General features: G+C 44.5%; 2 protein-coding genes across 2 annotated transcripts; both read right to left on the reverse strand.

The window, feature by feature from the left end:
- tyrp1b (tyrosinase-related protein 1b) lies at window positions 1-7,966 on the reverse strand. Its single transcript, XM_061092660.1, has 9 exons — window positions 7,921-7,966; window positions 6,459-6,817; window positions 5,017-5,125; window positions 4,041-4,254; window positions 3,541-3,745; window positions 1,298-1,465; window positions 521-700; window positions 281-427; window positions 1-206 (listed from the first exon to the last, which is right to left on the reverse strand). The coding sequence occupies exons 1-9, from the start codon at window positions 7,932-7,934 to the stop codon at window positions 1-3; spliced, it is 1,602 nt and encodes a 533-aa protein (XP_060948643.1). The 5' UTR covers window positions 7,935-7,966.
- A 1,267-nt stretch (window positions 7,967-9,233) lies between these two features.
- On the reverse strand, window positions 9,234-17,389 carry si:dkeyp-118a3.2 (uncharacterized). The gene is made up of 5 exons (XM_061084807.1): window positions 17,326-17,389; window positions 15,842-17,011; window positions 14,348-14,653; window positions 13,542-13,659; window positions 9,234-9,396 (listed from the first exon to the last, which is right to left on the reverse strand). Exons 1-5 carry the CDS (start codon window positions 17,387-17,389, stop codon window positions 9,234-9,236), a joined length of 1,821 nt encoding a protein of 606 aa, XP_060940790.1.
- Between the last annotated feature and the right edge of the window lie 628 nt (window positions 17,390-18,017).

Below are 18,017 nucleotides of genomic sequence, written 5' to 3' on the forward strand. Positions count from 1 at the left end.
TCAGACGACAGACTGCGATTTGTCCAACCTCCGGTCGTCCTCTGAGTAGCGTCGGAAAGTCTCTCCGAGCAGCGGCTCAAAAGCCTCGGCTGATCGGTAGGAGCGGGCACGCACGGCACAGGCGATGACTCCGCCCACCACCGCCACCACCAGCACTACCCCAATGACAGCTATGGTGATGACCTCGGACAGGGTGTAAGCTTGAGCTAGGAGGCGGGAAAGAAAAGAAGGTCACTTGAGGTAACTGGTGTTTTTGTGTGTTTTGTGTGACGCAACTCACCTGGCCACTGGACCTCGTAGGAGTATCCCAGGTTTTCTGGGGCAGCGACAAACATCTCAGCGTTGGTGACAGGAGGCCAGAAGGGAACCATGTTGGACCGGCGGTTGTGCCCGATAGGAGCGTTCTCCTCGGGGTACACTACTTCACCTGCAGCACGAGGAGAGAAAGAATCATCCATCTTTTCATCCTTTACAGTGATTTATGTTCCCGTGTCCGTTTCCTTTTCAGTCTGCATTGTACCTGGTGCGTGCCGGCGGAGCCACTCATCGAAGACAGCGTCGGTGAAGGTGTGCAGCAGGACAAAGATGGGATCGTTGGGCGAGAGGTGAGTCTGCCCGCCCGTCCCGTTGAGGAAGAGGTGGGCCAGGTTGTGGAGGCTGCGCACCACCGGGTCGTACATCCCCTGAGGGGCGCTGTAGCCTAGAAAAAATTCACCTAAATTAGGACGAACAAATGCTGTGTTGGAGTGAACCATATGTGCACGTGGGTGGAGGATCTAGCTTGTGCATGTGTGTGCGTTTGTTTCTGGCTTTGTGTTTGTATTCGTGCTGTCACGCTGTACTGTGAGCTGAGGCCTGAACAGCTCTCCCTTGGTTTCGATGGCAGGATGTTAAATCTTAAAGGTGTCATATTATGAAAATTCCACTTTTGTAGTGCTTCTACACGTTCATTTGGGTATCTTGCATGTCTACCGTCCCAAAAACTCTGGATAAAAACAACTACCGCGATTTGTTGTGGTTTCTCTATGTCAGAAACGATACGCTAGATGGCGTTGAATGGGATTACGACCAGAACACACGTCATAGTCTCTCTACACGGCCCGGCTCCACCGGCTCCCCGGGCCCTCAAAACAGGTCAATCTGAGGAGGGCTGCTTAATACAGGGTAAAAAGCGTGCTGTTTTAAATGATCCTTTTGATATTTTGACCAAAATATGTTTCAGACATTTCATTAAGACCCCAATGAACCATATCAACTGCGGTAACCATATCCTGTTCTGACCCTTGTCTGCACGCACCTTCGATGGTGTTCCTGAAGCTCTCAGAGGAGGTGGAGTAGTAGGGCGGAGTGTCGAAGGTGTTGAGCTCCAGACAGTCCAGCACGTCCTTGGGCTCCGGCAACCTCTGCACCATGGGCCGTGCCACGTTGCCCGCGGGGTTCCTCCTGATGGGACTGGTTTCTGAGTCTGCGTGAGGAAGGACAAAACCCGAGCTGAGGAGAACTATAATTACCTCTCGAACAATCAATTTTAGATTTATTCCTTTAGCTTAGTGCGACGATCGGATTGTAAATCCGATTGTTCCCAGAGGTCCCCGCAGAAATGGAAGGAGAGATTAGAGACGTTGTTTTATTAACCACTTTCTAATTCTGTGTGGGAGACGAGACTGGTTTGATCGGTCTTAAACATGACAGGATGGCAGTTCTCTCTTTTAATTATTCACTGAAAGTCAACATTAGTGAGAGGGGGAGCTCTGTGAGAGTTCTCTTTTTGTAATTTCCATTCTCATGCATGCAGGATCTCTTTTTTTTTATTTCCTGTGCTTCCGCTCTCCACGCACGCATGCACGCACGCCCGCACACACACACACACACGTACACAAACAGAAGGCTACATAACAGAGTTGTCTGTTTGAAGACTATTCCCTCAGATCAAAAGAACCAGTCGACTGCTAGAATCCTCTTTTTAACAAGCACATGCACAAATGAGGCAACCCCCCTCCCGCACACACATACTCATGTACACTCACACACACACACACACACACACACACACACACACACACACACACACACACACACACACACACACACACACACACACCCTAACCCATTTAAGGAGATGTTGCTTGTTGACGCAGGAAATACCCAGGCCTGTCATGACTCTCTAAGGGGATTAATGAGACAGATCACTCGGCACAGTGGCCACTCACATGTTCTACCCATTACCGAATTTCTTCCGCTTTTTCTTTTAAACATGTGCAGTTGTTCGAAACCCCCCGTCCCCCCCCGTCCCCCCTTGTGCTTTGTTCACGTGTTTGTAGTGAGAGCGCCCCAGCGAAAGCAGATTGACATTCTTTTACAGTTCCAGGTGGAAGAACTGCGTGATTTTAAAGTGTTTGACAAAAAAAAATGAACGGAAAGTAGTGATTTAGAATCATAATCTTGTGCCAGTGTGGAATTAGATCCAATCCCTGCAAATCTAAAGTCGGTCTTATTACAGTGCTACACAGAGGTCTCTTATTCCAGTTTAAACCACTTGATCCATCAGAGGAATTAGCGCAGAGGCGGATTCAGGGGTGGATCCGGGGGAGGGGGGGGGGGGCACTGGCCCCTGGATGAAAACTGATAGACCCCTGAGGTGCCCCTCTTTGGTCAGTAGACTAAATAAATAAAATAGTCACTTACTGGCAATACTAACATTAAATATGAGGAGTTAATATTTTTTGTGTTTGAACAAGTAAACAATTTTTCGACATATATTCAATAATGTGTAGCTTACCTCAAAGCTTTAGAGCTAATGTTAAACAATTGAAAACATGCTCCTTCTCCCTCTTTTACACCAACATTTTCGAGTACATGCAGGTTTTGTTTAACATTGATAAGCCCGTTAAATAGGACATTGCCAGTTTGCTGTGTTCGATTTCACAAATACACAAACAACTGAGGCGATCGCTCACATCGCCGTTTCCAAAATTTATGCTCAACCCACGTTTCCATCACTGCTGATCGGAGCCGGAGCTGATAAAGACCCGTGTCTAATACAGAGTCATTTGACCAGGGAATGAATGCAGATTGTATCCATTCCCATTGAAGACAAAAGCCAGATGTTTGTGGGGGTGTTTTTACCAGTGGAAAAGGTTCTTGATGAACCAGGAATTGTGCATGAAGTAGCTCCTACAATTGGCCCTTTTTATGGCCACTGATTTAGAAAAATCCTAAATTCCGCCACTGTGCCGAGCTGCTGTACGTTCTGATATCTGCTGCAGAGAAACGAGGGGCACAGAATTAAATATATGTTTTTAAGATGCCCTCTGCAGCTAAGAAGGTGATGTTTGAACAAGCGGTAGTTTCAGACACACCGTAGTAAAAGCTAGCAATAACGCTGCACAACAGCTGGTGGTATTATTTAGAGCCGCTGTTGTTCTACATGTTCCCTTTATGAGCTCTTGCCCTCTTTTCTGAAGCAGCTCTGGCTACTGCTCCGTATTTCAACGCCGCTTTCCCGCCGAGAGCGAGACGGTGAGGGGGGGGGTCTCTTACTGTTGCACACGGTGCCCAGCGAGTCGTAGTCGTCCACGCTCTCGCAGATGACCCTCCACTGGGAGAACACCGAGTTGGTGCTGATGGAGTTAATGTCAAAAGAGCTCCGGGCTCCCATCAGGTCGTCTGTGCAGATGTCACACTCGCTGCCGCCGATGGCAAAGTTCCAGTAGGGCAGGGCGAAGGTGGAGTCGCCCAGCATGTCCTGCGTGGTTGGAATAAAGGAAAAAAGGCGGGTGTTAGTGGCAGGATACGTGTAGAGACGTTTCAAGTGCCTTATCACCACCTTTTCACATTGTAATACCATTCCTCCGCACTTTCCTCTTTCACCGCTCTCTGTTCTCCTTCCTCCCTGTTCCTCCCTTCTCCTCTAGGATAGCTTCCCACTCCTCAAATCCCCAAACTCTTTCTTTTTCTCCTTCCTTCCTTCATCCCTCCATCAGCCCCCAAGCTATACCTCTCTTCCCTCTCTTTCGTCGTCCTACCCGCTCCGTACTCGCCTGCATGTCTCTCTCCAGTTGCAACAGATGGAAACGGTGCCAGGTGACAAAACCCGGGCCCTCGTGGGAGAAGTCCACTCCTCCGAAGCTCGCCTGGCCCGGCCCCAGGTAGGTTTTGCTGACGGAGTAGTAGTGGCTCCAAACAAAGTAGTTGTAAATGGTGATGTTCTCAAACTGTGGGGTGTTGCCATCGGGCCCAAACACCTCCTGGTACCTGGGGAAGGTGGGAAGCAGCAAGTGTCACCTTGTTTGTTATATCCAACACACTGCTGCTGTTTATTCCCTCTGTTTCCTGGACACAGCCTCATTCAGAGTGTAGCTATAACCCGGGCGTGGCCGTTAACACAGGAGACATTTCATTTTTTGATCAAGGATGTTAAAATGGTTCTCCTACCTGCAGCTAAGAATTGCTCAAAACGTTAATCTACTTCAAATTCCTTTTGGAAGGCGGTTATTTAAGAGCTGTTACTTAAAAGATTATAAATCTCTTTACTCCTTCTTACTCATTTGTTCTTCCACCTTCAGCTTAAAAAGAAAGCTGCCATGAGAAAAATGTTAAGATCTTACTGATAATTTGCCAAAACGCAGCGTGGGTTCACCCTCAGCCATATTACCGAGCTCTCAACTCGCCGACTCAGGCTAGACGGAGAGCCTGCAGGTCCTCGGGTGATTGATTATTTATTTAAGCCTCGGAAAACACATTGAGGAATAAGAACCTCATTTACAATGGTTCCGAGGATACAATGAAAAGTTAATACATTGAAAGAAAAAAGAAAAAAATAAGAAAAAAAAAAATACGTAAAGCTCAGCTCTCCGTTCCTCAGTCGTACCAAAAGAGCAAAGACTGGCGTAGATCGATTTCCCTTTGAAATTAGGCCTTAAATCATTTTTTACACATCCTTAACATTGTATATTTATTCTGACAAAGCATATACAGATTAATTACAATAATGTGACCCTTAAAATGCTTCTGTACCGTCGTGTACAGATGACCAGGTCAGGGTGCACAGTCCTCTTAGCTTGGTCCAGAGCGCTCACGAATGCTTGCTTATCCGACGTGCTCATCTGCATGATATTCCTCCTCACTGCAGTTGGGTTAATGAGACAGAGGAAGACAGGAAGTGGAGAGAAGGTGTCGAGGAGTTGCGAGTTGGGAGAGAACAGAAGGAAGAGGAGTGAAAAGACAGTGTTATTAAAAATGAACAAAAACTTTCCTCTCCCTAACAATAAAATGTGGCTTTTATTCCCTCGCCTGGGGTATTTTGAGGCCCAGTGAAATCTTAAAAGGTTAAGTGTAGCAGGTATAGATTTATATATAAAAACTAGATGTCTCGTCCGCGTTGCCGGCCAACGGAGCCGGACGTCACCACATGGCGGCCATCTTGCCAGAGGTTGCTCTCTCTCTCACTACATCTCTGACATTTATAACAAACCAGACCGTTTCAAAATCGGTTGAAAATTGAGCAAGTTATGGTTATTTACCACTACCAACACAATGTTATGGGTGAGCGAGCAAACTCTGGCAAGACGGCCGCCATGTGGTGACGTCCGGCTCCGTCGAACGAGACATCTAGTGTTTATATATATCTATGGTAGCAGGTATTAAAAGTATTATTTCATTCAACCAGGAATCCCTCCTGCTTTGGGAATCATTGATTTTGTATTGGGTGTTTTACATGTGTTTGGTGCCCTCTATAGGTCACGGGTGGTCATGTATTTTATTTTCCCGGTCCTCAGCAGAATGTTCTGGAACTGACTGAGACCAGTATGTATGGTTTACAGCGCGACACTAATGTGTAAAGTTCGTAGTTTAAGTTATCTGTAAGTTGTCAAGAATGTTTCATGTGTTTTATAAGATTATAATAGTTGAGGTACTTTATGTTTTGATGGTTAATTTTCAGTCGTAAGTTAGTTCAGAGTGTTTTAACCATAGATATATATAAAGACTAGATGTCTCGTCTGCGTTGCCGGACAACGGAGCCGGACGTCTGCACATGGCGGCCATCTTGCTAGAGGCAGCTCGCTCACCCATAACATTGTGTTGTAGTGGTACTTACTCAATTTTCAACCGATTTTTAAACGGTTTGGTTTGTTATAAACGTCAGAGATGAAGATATGACACTGCATGCTTATGAATAATTATGTTATTTTCTTAAAAAAATTAATAATTTATGCAGTGTCATAACTACATCTCTGACGTTTATAACAAACCAGACCAGTTCTCTGTTATGCTGTATTCTGAACAGAGATAAAGAAATAAAGATCCTGTTATAAAAAGAACAAGTTCCGGTCATCAATTTATAAGACACAACACAGAGTCCATCACACCAAGAAGAGACCGGTTACATAAGCAGGACGTAGACGTGGACATTTTAAATTGGCAGTGCTGAGTTTATATGCCACCGTTCATCCTCTTACCCACAGAGATCCTCTGATCACAGGTCGGTCCGGTCAGCCCGTGTCGGCACCCCCCGCAGTTGTAGCCGCTGAAATTCCCGCTGCACTGGCAGGTGCGGTTGAAAAACCTCAGCGGCCATCTCTCCCTGTCGTCCCGCCCTGCGTACGGATACTGGGGTCCGTGGCGCCGGTTGTCTTCCGCAATGGAAACGCACTGCCCCCTCCCCGTGCTGGAGCCGCACTCGTCCCCGGCCCCCCCTGTAGGGGACGGGCAGCACTGGCCGCTCTGCAGCCCCTCGGGGGTCACGCACTCCCGGGGGAACTGGGCCAGCGCAAGGCCGGCACACAGGGTCACCACCAGGAGACCCGCTCTCCACATGCTGAGATCCAGAGAGAAGGAAGGGGAAAGAAAGTGATTTAGGAGCATTGTGTTCACTTATGGCAGGGGTGTCAAACTCAAATACACAGTGGGCCGAAATTAAAAAATTGGTACAAGTCAAGGGCAAGAAGGGTTCAACGTTTATTGAAAACTTATTGAAAGAACCTTGGTGCACATTTTGAACCTGGAACGAACAAGGCCTATAGAGTATTGCCGATAAAACATTAATTATGAAATAAATAAATTAAATAAATTAAATAAATTAAATAAATTAAATAAAAATAATAAATAATACATAAATAAATATAAAAGTAATAAAATCAGTTTCATGAATTGCTTTCTGGCTCTACCTGCAGTATTTCCAGAGTAATAAAAGACACCTAGCCCTGGTAGGTGTCTTTGTCTCATAACCCGATTTTAACCCGAGTTTCTACTTTGTAGCTGTTACTTCAATATACTGCAGACTCACACTTCAATAAAACCCAAGAACAACACGCTCAGTTTGTCTTCTCTACCTGAACCCATTTGTCTTATCATTATTCCAAATCTTCACTTCTTGCACACCCCTGCGAGCGGCGCGGGTTCGTTATTCATAATTCACAAAGCCATTAGCTTTCAACTCGCCCAACTTCAGAAACAAGGCTTTTAACAATAGATGACAAGAGATGATCTGCTTCAACCTGTTTTGCGGTTTGGATTTGCTCGTCGTTTGAAGCTTGTCGATTAGGAATGAATGAGTGGAGACCACTGATTTCTCAGGAGCAATTATTTTACAATAAGACAGTCATAGAAACCATCCAAGTAGAGTCACCAATTAAAATAAAACGCGAGAGAAGAATGTGTTATGAGATGAAGCATTTTCTGAATGATCAAATACTTTTCAGAATATAATAACACTCAGCCAGTGCAACATCGATGTTTTATCACAGTTTCCTAGATATGATCGGAAATACAACTTTTCATAACTCTACAATACAATAGCCCGCTTGTTCATTTTAAGTTCATAAATGGTAAATAATCAGTTATTCGCACCGTTAATATCTGAAACTCATTGCAGTTCATGCTGTGAAGAGGCTGTGTGTGTGTAGTGTGTGCCCCCCCTACCTCTGACTGTGCATGCTGCTCCTCTCCGTCTGCAGAAGTGTATCCCCCCAAGAGTCGGCCCGCTCCCCATCTCTTGGCTTAAATAGCTATCGAGCGCATGATCCGACCTTTTGTGGAGCTTGTGTAAGCACCCACAGTCACACAACCACGGTACACACACACACACGCACACACAGTACACATGAATACACTTGAGGGTTCAAGTGCTTTCTCCAGCACTCACTCGCAGGCCTTGTGATCGTAACACAAACGACGCCAGTCTGTGTGGTCACTCACAATAAAGGGCTCGACTGTGAGAGAGGATTCGTTCTTAGGTCTTACTGGAGAGAGTTTACTGACTTTCAGCTGAGTAAAAGCTGATGCTTACGGTGGAGGTATAGGGCCACTAAAAAGGGAATATATTTTACGAGAATAAAGTTGTAAATTATTAAAAGAATGAAGTCATAATTTAAATAGAATAAAGTCATAATTTCAGGAACACGTGTTATGTAAGAAGTGGAATGTCAGACCATCAGCTTGACACTATTATAGTTTTCTCATTAAATTCTGACTTTGTTCTTTTAATTTTACAACTTATAAGATTATGACTTAACTCTCGTTATATTGTCCATTTTTGTCATTAATTACGTCTTTACTTCATATTATATCTTACAGAGAAAATTCATTCATTCAAGAAATGGCACGTTCATCATTATCATTTTATTATGGTACTCAAATTACAAATGATGATTCAAAGGTCGGGGGTTACACAGAATACAAATTTAACTCAAGTTTTAAACTTCAATTGAATCATGAAAAGGCGGCACCGTGCGGTTCAGCCAAAGCACTCGGATCAAATGGAACTGAATTACTGATACAATGGGTCAAATGGTTCATGCCTGCTGCCCAGTTCACAGATTTTAACAGCTTTGTACAACATTTCTTAACAAAGTCATTGTAGCCTACCGACGTCAAAAGAGACTCAGAACAGTTTTTTATTACATTTACACTCAAATACATGCAGAGTATTTAAACACGCACTTCCTCTTCCACTCGTTCACAAATCCCTTCTCACCTGTTAATCAGACACTTCCTTTCACATTCACACATGACAAACGTGTTACAGATTTTTCAATTTACACATATGCTCACTTAAACCGACATACACACCAGATACAAACGTGTTACATATACAGTCGTTACAGTTGGATTCCAAGGCGGTCTGTGTTGGTTTAGGGTGGTAAACTGGGTAAACTGGGATGGGGTACAGGGGTGGAGAGTGGCTTTTGGGGGTTTTATTTAGACACAGAAGGAACAGACAAACGGTTAGACCCCTAGAGGATGGAAGTCCGGAGGTCTTGTGAGGAGCCGGGTCCGGGTCCAGTGTTGGCAGACTCCTCTGTGGAGGAGGACATGGCTATCGCCTGCTCCTCTTTGTGCAGCTCATTGTTTTGGGCCACGGTTGAAGCCACATCAGACGGGTCAAGTGCTGCTATCCTGGTAGAGAGGACAGAAGGCATGTGGGCAGAGAGTAATGGATATTCTGCAGAAAATAATCAATGACCCCACGTGCAGCAGGAGCAGTTTAAACCAAATGAGGACAAAACCTTTGTTTTGACATGAAAACAAAGACTGACTCATTCTGCCGGGACACTTAAGGTACCAGTAAAATTCAAGCACTGTTAAATTTGTTGTGTTTTCATTTAATGGCTGTCACACTGCTGCTTAATATGCCGCTGCAAGCAATCGCTGATATTGTTGTTCTAATGAGTGCGGCACCAGATGGAGACGCTTATAAGCTGTTGTGGAAGGAAACGGATTGTGAGGGAATAAAAGACCCAGATATAAATAGAGAAGTTTACATTTTTGACTAATTGCAGGTGACTATGTCCTGGGTAAAAAAAATCAAAAAGCGCTGAATACATTTTATAACGCCCTCGTTGATTCAACCTGAAGGGTATCCATCCTGCCATTGTTTGTGCTATGGTACAAACATTGCATAGTAGAAAATAAAAGATTCCATTTTGTATGATTATCTTCTTGGAAGGAAGTTATGTTTTCTTCTGCATTCGTTTATACTTTGTTAGCCGGGTAATGCAAAAATGACTGAACCAATTTCCAAATGTTGGCAGGTTGGGGGCATGACCCAGGGAAGAAACCTCTTAATTGTGTTGAGGACGCAGGAATTATATTCTTATTTTGTCAGATTGGACATTTTTCTACAAAAGGTATGTTTAGGAGACTGATATTTTGAGTGTGTGCATTTTTTACGAATCCATTTAAAAACCTGGATCTAGGGAATTTAATTGTCTTTTCATAAGGAGACCATTGAGCCTTTGCCGACGCTTGCGCTCCACTGCATGCCATCCTAGTTATATTCTTTTAACTAACTTTTCCTGACTTGAAATGTCCTGCTTCATAGTCAGTACTCTCCATTTCAACCCATCACCCCTCTACTCTGCAACGTGTGATGAATGAGGTTACATATTAGCAGCTTCCAAGGAGATATGAAGAGAGGCATGTTAAACAGCTTCGAAGTTCAGCTGTCCTGCCTCAGGACTGTGCAGCGGTCAAAGTCAGATGCAGGCCTGCCTTGTGATTCCACATCCTCTACTTAGCTATTGTAAATTCTGCAGAACAATTTCTTTTATAAACCAGATTGCTACAAATTCAAATTGAAATGCTGTGTGAGCTTTGTGTTTTGGGGCAGCTGGAGGTAGAGCGGGTCATCCACTAATTATAAGGTCGGCAGTTCTCATACTGAAGATAGGGAACCCTAAATTGCCCCTCACAGCTTCCCCTGCTGTGGATGTATGATCGAGAAAGTACATACGTAGATGCACTGTATGAATGTGTGTGTGAATGGGTGGATGGCAAAACTGCACCGTAAAGGCGCTGTGAGTGATCATCAAGACTAGAAAAGCTCTATATCAAAACAGACCATTTAAAAGTATTCCATCACAACCTGCATTTACCTAGATTTTTGAAGCGTATATCATATCAGTAAAAGGCTATAGGAACATTTCAGGTTCCAAAATATGTATTATTTGTGTGTAGCGTTTCTCTTGGCTTCCACAGTTTGTATACACTTGTATTCGTTTGATTTGCACAGCAGCTTCTGGCATCCTCCTAGTCCCCAATGCCCTTTTATCATTCAGATGATCCCGCTGCTAAAGATGTGACTTTTACAGAGCGTTCCTGGAGTGACTTCAGTAGTTCACTGGCAGTGTTTTACAGATTCAATCTTCCAATAGCAACTGGATGTCATCGCTGATCTGTAGTCATTTAACAAGGACACATTTCAAGATGACTCTGTCGACTCTTAAATAATTCAGTGCTGCTTTGTTATCCTCTGTGCTCGGCACGCATCAGATTTCACTCAGCGCCTTGCACACTCTCACAAGCAACAGACGTGCACTCATTGAATCACATACATGCTTTTATTTTTTTTCTTAAATCTGTCTTATAGCTTTTTTCCCCTTATTTTTTCCCCACACAGACTTTCACCCCATACTCGCACACCCCTTTGGGTTTGCTATTGATCCAAGCCCGCTAGTCTGGTTAGGAAAAATAGCGGTATTACCCATTAAGGCTCTGGGCTCACGGGACTCGTGCGCTCATGTGACGAAGCGAGCCGCCCCACCGGCACATAACTTGCACAAAATAGCCCAGAGGGAATCAGCTGAGAAGCACACAACTGGTGGTTCCTCTGAACCACAAGCTTCCAGGTCAGCGCACCACATCTAGTCCATTAACAATGGGAAAATCTGATATCTTGCTAGTGTGAATGACAGGGAGACTGACACTGTGGAAGTCGCTTTGGCAGTAGCTGAAAAATAAGACTATAGGTAAAGAGGAAAATGTGTGAGTGAGGGAAAAACGCCATACAGAGAGTTAATGTAAATTAATCCTTAAAATTATTTTAATCAGACACAAGCTACAAAGCTGTTCTGTCTGGGGAAGGTCGATAATAAGATCTTCTCTGCTTTATAAAATTATAGGACATTTCAGTACTTTATCAGAAGTTTTCTCTGATTTCTAAATTCAGTTTAAACTAGTGCCCTGCCTGTTCTCAACCTGCCTGTTTTGAATGAGCTGTTTGTTTGACCAGTGGTGATGCTGGTTGCAGCTTTTCTCTCTGAAGCTGTAGAAGTGACCTGCAGAAACTGAGCCGCAGCCAGTGAAGAACAGCTGCCAGTCCACAGGACCCGGTGGCTGCTGCTTAAAGAGCTGTTCACCTGTTCATAATGTCAAAGTTCAGTGAAGTACATAGAACCCAGAAATGTTTTTGTTGTAGCGTTGTGAATGTGCAGCGAGCTGGTCAGCTGTTCATTTATATTGAAGGTATCGTGGGTCCAATTTGCAACAAGCTCAACACTGCGCCTCTTTTGGCCCTTAACAATACACACAGCAAGTTTGAAGCCAGTAGGATGAATCGTTCTCGAGATATGTGAGTCACATACAGACATTTCTGGAAATAGTCGATTTTATAATCAGCACCTGAATAAGTTTCTATTTTTGCTCCCTCCACTCTGCCAATCTGCTTGGAAATAGTTTAAATAATATTATTGCATTCATCTGAACACCTCTGGAACATTTGTATACCACATTGTTGGGAGGTGCTTCCCTTCAGCATCTTCAAAACCAAAATGAGGGAATATCTTAAAAAGAAAAAAGCCTTTATCTCTCCAGTACAGCAGTGAAGCTGCTCTGGAGGCTTTTAAATGTGGATTTTCCTCTCTTTTTATGTGAAACATGTCTGTATGTATATGCCCTGCCTGTGCCTGTACACATCACCACAATGTAGATCTTTTGAAATGTGAACATACTGTTGAGTGTCCCCGTTGCCTGCTGGCAGTGTGTCGTCACTGCAGTCCCCTCCTGTAGCGGCCTCTGTCTCTACGCACCCTTCCTCACATGCCCGCTGAGTAGCTGGGGTGCTGCACTCACACACACACACACACACACAAAATGACACACAACATCTCAGATATTACTGTTGTTGCTTACCACAGCCCTTCCCCAAATTAACTGCTTGTTGCTCTGGGCCGTGTAGAAGAAATAATAAAAACCAGCAGAGCAAATAACTGATGGAAGACCATTATTTATAACGGCGGAGAGAAATACGGAGCACAGTCTTCTCATTTCATCATCTATCAGTGCAGAAATGTGAGCTGCAGCTTGGCTAACATCAGAAGCAATCATGTACCAGCACTGCCATAAGTCCCATCTGTGATTGTGGCTCTGTTGGTGCTAAAGCAAGCAATCAGATGGCTTATTCCAGCTATTAGAGAGGAAGCATTGGGATGTGGTTGGTGCTAGTGTGAATGCAGAGTAAGTATTATTTTGATTTCTATTCATAAAAAAAAAGAAAAGAGTCTGCTTTGCAAAGATGGAGCCAGGACACAAACTCATGCTACAGAACACTAAGATTAGTTTTAATGGGAAATCTATTTTGGTATGAGGTTATTGGATGTATTATGAAGCTACAGCTTCCCAAATGATGACAATGGATGGCAGGCATGAGGATGTAATATTGGTTTCAAGTTGAACAGTCTTTATAAAGCATAATCGGAGTGTACTTTGGGCTGAAGGAAAACTTATTTCTGTAGATAAAGCGCACAGAGACCAACTCTACCTACTTGTTTTTGTTACGACATTTGAGGATATAGATAACGATGACTGTGGTCTCCAGAACCAGGAGGACTGCAGCAGAAATGGCTCCAATCTTCCACGCCTCCAGGCCCAGCTCCCTCGTCTCTAAATAAATGAATTAAGACAAACGAAGAGCAGAAAAGAAAGGCATTGGATTCAGAGGTGAATGTACAGTAATATATCAAGACATCTGAATCAACTCTTCCTCTTGTGCACATAAGGGAACTGTACTCTGACTGAATCCTCATTGGGCATAGAAAGTGAATGATGGCAATACTTTACTTGGGTAGATAATATCTTAGTCACCAACCAGTCAGAGCAAATCAAATGAAGACGTTATGAAGAGGTTCTGCTGTGAGGGAGGAGGTTTTGGGGGTCTGGAGTTTAAATGCAAAAGCTGTCAATAGAAATTAGCCAAAATGTCGTCTGGACCTAAAACTCCCACAACATGTATCGCTGTTTGTGTTTTGTGTGCAGCAGCATTCGACTCGTGTGATGAAATAAAGTAGTCCGAATATTACTGTGTACTGGCGGAACACAGAGTTTTGTTTCTACACTGGAAGCTCCTAAAATATAAAACATCAGGCTACAGCCAATGGGCTAACGGATGGATTCAAATGGAACAAAATCAGCTCATCAATCTGCTTTGTTTTCAGAACCATAATAATGATTTATCCTCCTTCCTTTATGGCTCTCACCAAGTGTTTGCTGCAGAAATCTGTTATTATATGTACTATAATGTAAGATACACTTTTAAAATGACACAGTATATTAACTTTTTTTTCCATTTTACCTGTGGTTGTAGTTAAATCTTCCACCAGCTCATGGGTCTGCCCTGGTTCCTCCACTTCGGCCTGAGGGGGTTCAGTCAGAACATCCTTCACTGTGTTATCCAGCGTCGGTTGGGGAACATCAGGGTTGTGTGGCAGAACGTCATCGGTAGGGGTGATGATCTCATTGTCATGGTTGGATGTCTCATCACCGAGGGTATTTTCCCCCGTCTCCTCCCCGCCCAGGGCTGGGCTCGGGTTGGGAGCCTGGATCTCGGTGCTCGGCTCTACGGAGGCTTCAGGCTCTGGGGCAGAGATCACCAGGATTTCTAGAAGAGGAGCATGTGGTATGTGACACACAGATGAAAATGAAGCCAAGAGGCCAAGGTTTAGGGTTTGTGGAGAGGACCTATGGAATGTAGAATAATGCACAGATGTGCTGTAGCTCAGAGTAGCAGGTGAGAAGAGCACTGCTCCGCTGACAGGCTTTGAGATATGTAGTTCTGAATCATAGTTCATTTTACAGGTTCCTGAACTAAAATGGCAGTGTGTTTTTCCCTCATTCAAATACCATTTTGAACATCTTGAATATCTCCACCAATGAACACAATGCTGTGTCTATTCCTGTTATTGTACCTTGTTGAACTTCTTTTCCCTTAGTTGGTGCGGCCACGGCATTGGAATAGCAAATCGTTAAGTTAGAAAACAAACATTTTACTCAGACACACGGAAAAGGACAGGGAAGTGACTTGGCCGCCATAGAGAGAGACACACAAAGAGAATACATGTTTATTAGTGCCACTGGAAAATAGGGCTCCCCCTGAAGGCCACTGTGTAATTCAAACTCTGTTTGTAGAGTTTTTGTTATTTTGTGTCACGATAATCATCTGGCTGAATTTTGGAGAGTTTTAGTTTCCACTGATAAATCATTCATATTCGTGGTTATATATTCTGAGTTATAACATTTGCTCCACTTACCTCCTCTCTGACACTGAAAACATTCGACCCTGTTCACTTTCCAACCAAACAACAGGAACAACTGATGTTGGATGTAGAAAAATCTCTTTTAGGACGCGTGTTGGCAGCCAATACTTTTGTAAAATGTACTAAAGCAGGGTATAATCTGTATTTAAGAGCTTTCTTCACTTGATGTAGGTTAAGATTGAAACAATGCAAGCTCAACCAAAGCTGCTGAGTGTTGGACTGAATGTTTAAAGGCAAATTCCAGTGGACTTTTAGGGTTTTCGGACTAAATTTACAAACAGATATGTTACATACTCTTCAATTACTGGTGTACTGAAAGTGAAATGAGAGGGGCAGCTTACATTTGGAGCTCATTTATGAAATGGTTGATAAGTTGACAAGATGATTTGAGGAAGTGTGAGACATTGTGGACCTACAAGGGGGCGTGGTTCCAGTTCCAGGCCTCTAAACTGAGGCCTTATTTCCTTGTGCCTGGTTTCAGTCCAACACAACAGGTTGCAAGTCTTATTATATAGCAATTATACATATCTCACCTTGATCCTCTGTTTCGCCGCCATGTGACGTCTCCGATGGGACCTGCTCCTCTCCTCCCGCTAGTTGATCCCCCTCATCAACCAACGCCACAGATTCCTCCTTTACTTCACTCTCTCTTTCACCTCCTGCCGCCTCCCCCAAATCTGCACCTTCTGTCTCTACCTCTTCGATAGCTCCTGTCTCCTCCACCAACTGGTATTTCACTACCACTTCCTCCTCCTCCTCCTCCTCCTGCATTACAGTATCTGTGGTCTCTGTCTCGTGATTATCAGACGGCAGCACTGACACATCACTTTCTACCTGAGTTTCTCCCTCTAGTGATTCTTCCGTTCCCAAAACCTCTGCTACCTGCTCCACATCAGCCACAGCCAGGTGAGGGTCAGCCTCTTCCAGACCCGCCTGTTCTGCGTCTGGCTCCGATGCCACGTCCACGATGGCTGGAGTTTCCTCTGCGTCTTCAGTTACAGCTGCAACTTTCTCTTCTGACGACACAACCTGCACAGCGTCGTCCTCCGCCCCTGTCTCCTCTACAGTTGAATCCTCTCCTGTCTCTTCTGACTCTGCAACCCCCTGACTGACTTCAGTGTCCAGAGACTCATTGATAACCTCCACTCCATCTGTTTCTCCAGTTTCTACATCTGTAATGGTATCCTCCACAGACCCAGCTGCTGTTTCACCCTCATCCTCTGCATTCCCTTTCTCCTCCTCAGCTACTTCTTCAAATGCATCCACCTCTGCTACCTCCTGCTCCTCTTCCACATCGGTATACCCTCCCGGGATTCCCCTATCTTCACCCTCCGGCTCCTTCCCCCCTGCCTGCTCCACCACCTTGGCCTCTATGTCGGCTTCGGCCTTTTCTTTTTCAGTCCACGTTGCATCCTCTTCAACCACTTCCTGCACCGCTACCTCATCCGCCTTCCCTTCGCTCCCTGCTTCCACCTGCCCCATAGCTGCCTCCACCACCCTCTCCAGCAGCTCCTTCAGCACTTCCTCTGCCCCACGGCCCTCCACCTGCTCCGAGGCCTCCAACACAGCTTGCTGCACATCTCTAAGGCTCGGAGGGGCCACTACTGGCACTACTTCTGCAGGGGGCAACTCTGATTCTTGGGGTAAGGTCTGGCCATCTTGGTGGGTGACCAGCATGGAGGATTGCGACGATGATGACAGACCTAGAAAGGAGGTATTAAACATTTTTTGGTGGGTTGTGGCTTTGTAAACACTAGAATAACCTGAATGATTTGTACTGTGTGTTTATATTGATACTGATGAAATTGACCAATCAGGGAGCAGATCCAAAGATTGCATTATTACATTCGTGATTGTTTCTTTACATTGACTCACTGATTTCGAATACAAAAATAGATGAAATATAGTTGTAAGCACATTACATGTAGAGGCAAATGAAATAAAATGATGTTGTTTGGCTTCTTACACAAATATCATCATATAGATAATAAAACCTGTTTGCATTGTGCCACCTTACCTTCAGTTGTGCAGTGTTGTGTTAACAAAACCACCAGGATTCCTTTCAAAAAGATGTACTCCATGTTGTCAGAGAAACCATAAAAGAATACACTCCAAAACCAGTCCCAGTTTGTTCCAGGAAAACGTTTCTTTATCTCCTCTCGTTCCTTCCACCTGTCTTAACTGTGATGCGTGTGCGTGTGGGTGCAACACCACAGGACATACAGTACACTGAATGTGTAGACGCTTGTCGGCCGGACAGTAAATTAGGCCCGGTGACGCCGATGTGAGGGAGGGCGAAGAGCTGAACATCGTCATGTTAAATGTTGCCACCCCGAGGTGTCTTCGTACCGCCAGGTGTCTGTGCGCGAGTTGGGCGGGTTGAAGTGGCACCTCCATGTTAAATGCTTTGGAGCGCCTTACACGGGCTGTGGCAAAGCTCGGGCGGCATGTCACACACACAGTGAACTCTGGAGGAGCAATTATAGGTGGACTGTGAGTTTGGGGTGTGAGTGATACTACTATTAGGACTTGACATAGAGCTAGAGCAAGCAGATCTTAGTGCAGCGCAGAAACGCTGCAGGCAAGAGCACATCCTAATATTGATGTTATTGGCATTCATACAAGCATATCGGTATTCTTTGGGGTCACTGTTCAGGGAAATTATATGGAATGGCATATGTTTCAGGTGTTTTGTATTTATATTTCTTT

Source organism: Limanda limanda, chromosome 2 (assembly GCF_963576545.1).
Source record: "Limanda limanda chromosome 2, fLimLim1.1, whole genome shotgun sequence".
In the NCBI taxonomy this organism is placed as follows: domain Eukaryota; kingdom Metazoa; phylum Chordata; class Actinopteri; order Pleuronectiformes; family Pleuronectidae; genus Limanda; species Limanda limanda.